Source organism: Glossina fuscipes, unplaced genomic scaffold (genome assembly GCF_014805625.2).
Source record: "Glossina fuscipes isolate IAEA_lab_2018 unplaced genomic scaffold, Yale_Gfus_2 99250, whole genome shotgun sequence".
Lineage (NCBI taxonomy): Eukaryota > Metazoa > Arthropoda > Insecta > Diptera > Glossinidae > Glossina > Glossina fuscipes.
The window spans coordinates 1-6,176 of record NW_024005344.1 but is presented as its reverse complement, the minus strand read 5'-3'; the positions used below and the strand labels follow the sequence as shown (position 1 = coordinate 6,176).

At 40.4% G+C, this 6,176-nt stretch overlaps 1 protein-coding gene across 1 annotated transcript; it reads right to left on the bottom strand.

Moving 5' to 3' along the window:
* Positions 1-1,650: 1,650 nt before the first annotated feature.
* LOC119644226 (protein preli-like) lies at positions 1,651-2,104 on the bottom strand (the record flags this gene model as incomplete). Its single annotated transcript, XM_038043757.1, has 2 exons — positions 1,651-1,881; positions 1,943-2,104. Coding segments are annotated over 2 exons (282 nt in total), but the record flags the coding sequence as incomplete, so codon positions are not given.
* Positions 2,105-6,176: the final 4,072 nt, after the last annotated feature.

Sequence of the window (6,176 nt, the reverse complement as noted above, 5' to 3'; positions counted from 1 at the left end):
TACAAAACTATTCAGGAGACGTACAAGGGGAGATGAATTTATATTTTATATTGTTAGCTCTTTGGGAGATTTCTGTTTGATGATAGCTTACTAGTGGTATGGTTGATAGATAATCTCAGGTATTTATTTTCAATTAATTTATTTGAATTCTTCAGGCGATGCCTATCCCAATATTTTCATTGAGTTCACTTTTAAGCTTTTCAATTTCATTTTCTTAGACATCTTTCCCACTTTCCTGAGCAATCTCATCGAGTGCATATTGATGAATACCTTTGTCCGCAATAGTAAAATTTCTCATTCTTTTTCTTTTCTGCCATCACTTATGTTATCGCTGCGTATTTTCTTCATTCCTGATGGGCCTGCCTTTGAGTGTCTAACGTTAAATTGAAGCCAATGTCAAATTGTTTGTTTACATCCTTCACGCCATAGGATACTTTCTTGTTTCAAACCAGTCTTATCTCGACGGCTGCTTTCTCTTTACTTATTTAGTGCTGCAATTCAATATCTTTGCACGCAGTGTGTTGACTAACCATCCAATAATCCCGACATAATCTTTAGTAAACAAAACCAATGATTTTGTTAACAAAGAATAACTTGTGTGTAATCGTTTGTTAAAATATCTTTACATATTTATATAAGAGATGCACGAGCGCTTTCTTGTACGTATGTAAGAGATGACAAGAGTAATTTTGGAATTTTTCAGACTAAAATTATGCGATGAGCTGATACAACATATTTCATTTATTCCCATCCTTTGAATTTTTTAAAGGTGCTGCCTGCCGTATACAAATTCTTCGGTCATAGTTATCTTTGCAAAGCGTTGTGAAAACGAGAACAAAATTAATTTCACTTTAAATCATAGCTATTGCTAATAAGAGTCAAACAGGGATTTAATCTCTGACTGCATGACTTGCCTTTAGAGGTTCAGTTATAGTTTTGGCACTTGCGAGTTGCATTAAAACTCTGCGCAGATGCCTTAATTTGCTTCGTTTTCTTCATCTCAGCTGTTCGCCAAAGCAAAAGTAAAAGGTCTTACTATCTATCAGGTTCAAAAATTACAAATCAATTAGCTTCTCATGGCCTGGTGTTCTTAATGGAATAGAATACAAGAATATATATATCACTACAGAAAAGTGTAATGAAAGAGAACCGCTTACCAATTAATATCAAAAATTTCAACGCCTAGTAGCAGGACAAGCGATTAAAAAGAAAACTAAAGTCCAATTTCTCTCCCTTCAGTTCTCACAAAATTTATCAGAATTTTTACATCACATACGCCGTTTCTCAACACTTATGAAAACATTTTGTCTTTTCATAATGGGGCTAATCACTCAGTGTCTTCAAAACCGAGGGCAAAAAAAAAGATAGCTAGGTGGTGGCCCATCAGTAGTTGTAGCTTCTATTGGATGGAAATTCACTATTGTTACGACCAAAAGGTTGACTTGAGCCGCGCAGAGACTGACTTCATAATGGTTATTCTTAACTACTTATCTGGATAGTAATAGTAACTGGGGTTTTAATTTATTTATTTATCTGTTCATTTATTTATTCTACTTATACAAGAAACTCATCGCGTGTTATGCTGTTATTTAATGAATGTTGGGTAATTACTTGATTGGAGTTCTTGTGAGCTGGTCTTGATTTCCTTACTCGCGTGAATCGATTGGTGGCTGATCTGCAGTGTTTTATTAAATCCTAAATTTGCGAGTTAGGAATACGTGTCTGAAGTGTGAGTAATGATGGGCCTCCATTTTCATTTTGCTATATATGAGCTCTTATGGCACGGGAGAAGCCAAAAACTTGTGAACTAATGTAAGCATGACGAATAGCTAAGGTGCGCCCGTCCTTCTGCTCGGTATATTCGACAATTTCATCAACCTTCTGTAAGAAAAATTTGTTATTCCCCGGTTTACAATGCTTTGAAGCGAAGTGAAAAACATACCATAATTTTTTTCATGCCAATGTTTCGCGTGAATGTGGTTAAAGTTTTGTTCTTCGGATCCAAAATAGAATCTTCAATTATTTTAATTGGAGTATTTTTATAAAAACGTTCACCCCATTTAGGCACATGATTAGTTTTAGAGAGTAAGGTTTTCTTTGAGGTTTAAAATAAGAACAAGGACATATGCGGCACATCGCACAGACTCGTTCAGTTTGGTGTCATAGCCGTCTAGTGCTCGCGATATTAAAAGCGTAACGAAAAAGAAGTGCAAGTTCCAAACATACAAGTAAAACAAGCAAAACAAAACAAGCCGGTAATAGCACGACAAGTCGGGTCACCTCGCTGGTTCCTTGCCCCAGCCATTTTCTTCAGCTGTACTCCCATCCAGTAAAGTGGAAACAATAAAGCTAGGAAATTATACACCATTCCCTCCGAAGGTCCTGATTATTTTTCTAAATTTTCTTGCAGAGAATCCTGGATTGACTGAGTCATACCCCGCCCAAGAAAACTCGTTACAAGTGGCGCCCGAGCAGGGACCTTCGGATCATCAGAAAAAGGAAGTGAGCATACAAGCCGTGAGCTTATCGAAACAGAGGTTAAGGAAGGAGCCAGCATGGTGAAAACGTCCTGGTTGTACAGCCTGCGAAAGGAGGAGTTGAGCGAGATCTGTGGATCGCTCGACCTAGACACCAAGGGTACTGTCGAGGATATGCGGAAAGCAGTGACAGCCCTTATTGCAACCCCCGACTTATCAACGGAGCAGAAGGCGAAGCTGACAGAACTGGAGGCGCAATACACACCAAGAATGCTGCAATTGCCGGAAGGCACCGTGCGAGGTGTAAGTCCCAAACGCCAGGCGCAAGAACGCATCTCTTGTGGCGCGGCCATGGATCGCATCTGTAAATGGTCGGTGCGCTACGATGGCGAGAGCTGCGCCCTGGAGTTCATCGCACGCGTAGAAGAGTTGTGCGAAGTGTACGATTTGCCCATAGACATCATGCCGCGAATCATCATGGAGCTGCTGCATGGTAAAGCAGCAATTTGGTACCGGAATAACTGAAGAGTATGGGCAGGGTGGCAGGAGTTCAGGCAGGAATTTCTCAAATTCTTCTTGCCCACCCGATACCTCGAACGGTTAGATGACCAGGTGCGACAGACATTCCAGCTAGCCGGCGAGAAATTTAGAGATTACGCGCTCCGCCTGCAGGACCTGATGCCGCACTTTGATTATACGACACAACAGAAGCTAGACAGAATCGCACGAAACAGTCAGCGGGAGTATCAACTTTTCTTCGGGGACACCTCCAGCAAAGATCTAAATGAGTTAATAGCTCTGGGAGAGCGATTCGAAGATATCCCTGTCCCAACAGTGGCACCCCTGCCAAGGGTGACATCAGGTATATGCCGTGCACCAAGAGAGAATGCCCCGACCACGATGAATACCAGCAGTGCCAGCCGAAACGTTTGTCATCGATGTGCCCAACCAGGCCACCTTGCGCGCGATTGTCTTAATCAGCGTGTTTTGTTCTGTTGGGATTGTGGCCGCCCGGACGTTCTGACAAAGGACTGCTGCCGACAAACCGCCTTTCAACATATACAAACACGAGGTATGACAGTGTATGAATCGATAGAACGAAGGAAACCGCCGCCAGATGCGGTGCCAAAAACTGTGGAAATGACTGGAAGCACCCTGGTAGCCTCCCTCACCATTGGCGGCCTAGCGACAACAGGTGTCGTGGACACCGGGGCTACCAGAAGCATCATTCGCGAAGATTTCATCGGGTTTATCCCCCACATAATAAACTCTGACACGAGAAGCCACACCATTCGAATGGTAGATGGCGCATCACAAGATAGCAAACGTAGCATAACGGTAGAGGCGAAGATAGGCGATATGTCCTTTAACGTGGAGCTATTGGTGGTGAAGAAGTGCTCGCGATATTAAAAGCGTAACGAAAAAGAAGTGCAAGTTCCAAACATACAAGTAAAACGAGCAAAACAAAACAAGCCGGTAATAGCACGACAAGTCGGGTCACCTCGCTGGTTCCTTGCCCCAGCCATTTTCTACAAACATCACTGTACTTCCGTCCAGTAAAGTGGAATCAATAAAGCTAAGAAACCATAACACCATTCCCCCCGAAGGTCCTGATTATTTATTAAAATTTTCTTGCAACGGATCCTGGATTGACTGAGTCATACCCTGCCTAAGGAAACTCGTTACAATATGTAACGTACTTATAAAACTTGAGTATATTTGATTAATTGAACATTTTTTTTTTTCACGATCGCCCTGGTTTCATTTCTATCCCCTTTTTCCTTTTTTTTTTCTTTTTTATTTCTGCCTCGTTTGGAGATATTTTGATCTGATTATCTCCCATGAAAACTCCAATGTACTTAGTCATATTATTACATTATTCTTCTTTAGAGAAATATCATGAAAACTCCACTCAACTTAATCACATTATTAAATTATTCTTCCTTAGAGAAATGTCTATAGAAATTGAATAAAATTTCTCCGCGGATTTACATTGTGCGATCACAACCAATTCAATTCTAGGCTCAAACTCAGCTGACCCATATTATTCGCATGATTTTTCTCTTTTCGTTTTTTTTTTTGCTCTTCTTTATGTTGCTTATAGCGCCTAGCCGCTACTCTTGCAAAAAAAGGAAATGTACTGCAAAATCATGCGATTTTGCATAACGGGATGCCGTTATTGCAATCTTTTCGGCTGACACGGACCGACCGACACCCTACCCTGAGTTTGTTCGCGGACGCTGCAACCTCTCTTAATCCTAGTCCACCCAAATCATATACTGGATACTTCACGAATGCTGATCAAAATTATATTCCAAACAAGGAACTGGTGTTTTTATAAAATCAAGTATACCTCACAAACGCATAAATTCAAGCTCAAATATACAAGCCGTAGCGATACAAATAATGTTAAACATAAAATTTACAGTGCTTTCGCTCTATATCCTTCTTATACCTTCGCAATCGTTTTCGCAGCTACAATTTATTCTCCGCACATATACCCTGCATGTGGAAACTGGCAGCAGTTGTTCCAATTCCAAAGTCTAAATATGTCTCCATAGCATCGGACTATCGCCCAATCTCTCTTTTATCTTGCCTATTAAAGGTATCGGAAAAGATTATGGGATCTAGATTATGTTGGTTTCTTGGGTCCAAGAACCTGATAACAAAGCAACAAGTTGGTTTCAAACGGGGTAGAGGTTGCATCGACGCTCTGTTACATATTGATTATTTCACAAGCAAAGCAATTTCCGAACGAAACCATGTAACAATTCTTTCAATTGATTTCGAAAAAGCATTTGACAGAGTTGGTCTTCATGTTATCTTAAGACTCTTGAAATCATGGAATGTTGGACCCAAATTCTTCAACTACATCAAATCATTCATGTCGCATCGGCGGCTTCAAGTTAGAATCAACAATCATTTCTCTACTTTCCGCTAATGAATGGCATTCCGCAAGGATCTCCTCTCTCTGTCACGCTTTTCCAGATCGCTTTCAACGAAATTAGCAAAATTCTTTGCCGTGTACCAAGAGTGGAACATTGTCTCTACGCGGACGATGTATACATTTTTACAAAAGAAAAAGACAACACGAAAGCAATCAACATCCTCGAATCTATTGCATGTGAGATCTCCACGTGGGCAAATTCGTCAGGAGCTAAAATTTCTATACAAAAATCCAAAAAAATGCACATATGTCGAAAACAAATGTGAGACGCAGGAAACCTACTGATGCATACTAACGACTTACCAGTACTAAATGTGCAGACGCTCCATGTTCTCGGGCTCACGTTTTCCAACAATTATCGTTGGAAAGCACACTGTCTTCGGTTAAAAAATTCTATCTTAACAAGGGCGAATTTCATTCAGTACGTTGCTTGGAGAAGCCATGCGCATATTAACACTATTGCTTATCTTACCAAAATGCTTGTGTTAAGCAAGATTGACTATGCGTTGATAATTTATGGCAATAGCTGCAAATCTAATATCAACATCCTTAAACCGGTCTATCACCAAGCCATCAGAGCAAGCTGTTATGCTTTTCGTACGACGCCCATAAATAATATTGTAATTGAAACTGGTATCCCAACTTTACAAAAAAAACTTTATGAGTTAATAGTCCCCAATTCAAACCAATCTATTCTCGGTGAGAACGTGAAAAAGATTATTATTGCGAAGAAAATTCCAAAGTCACCATCT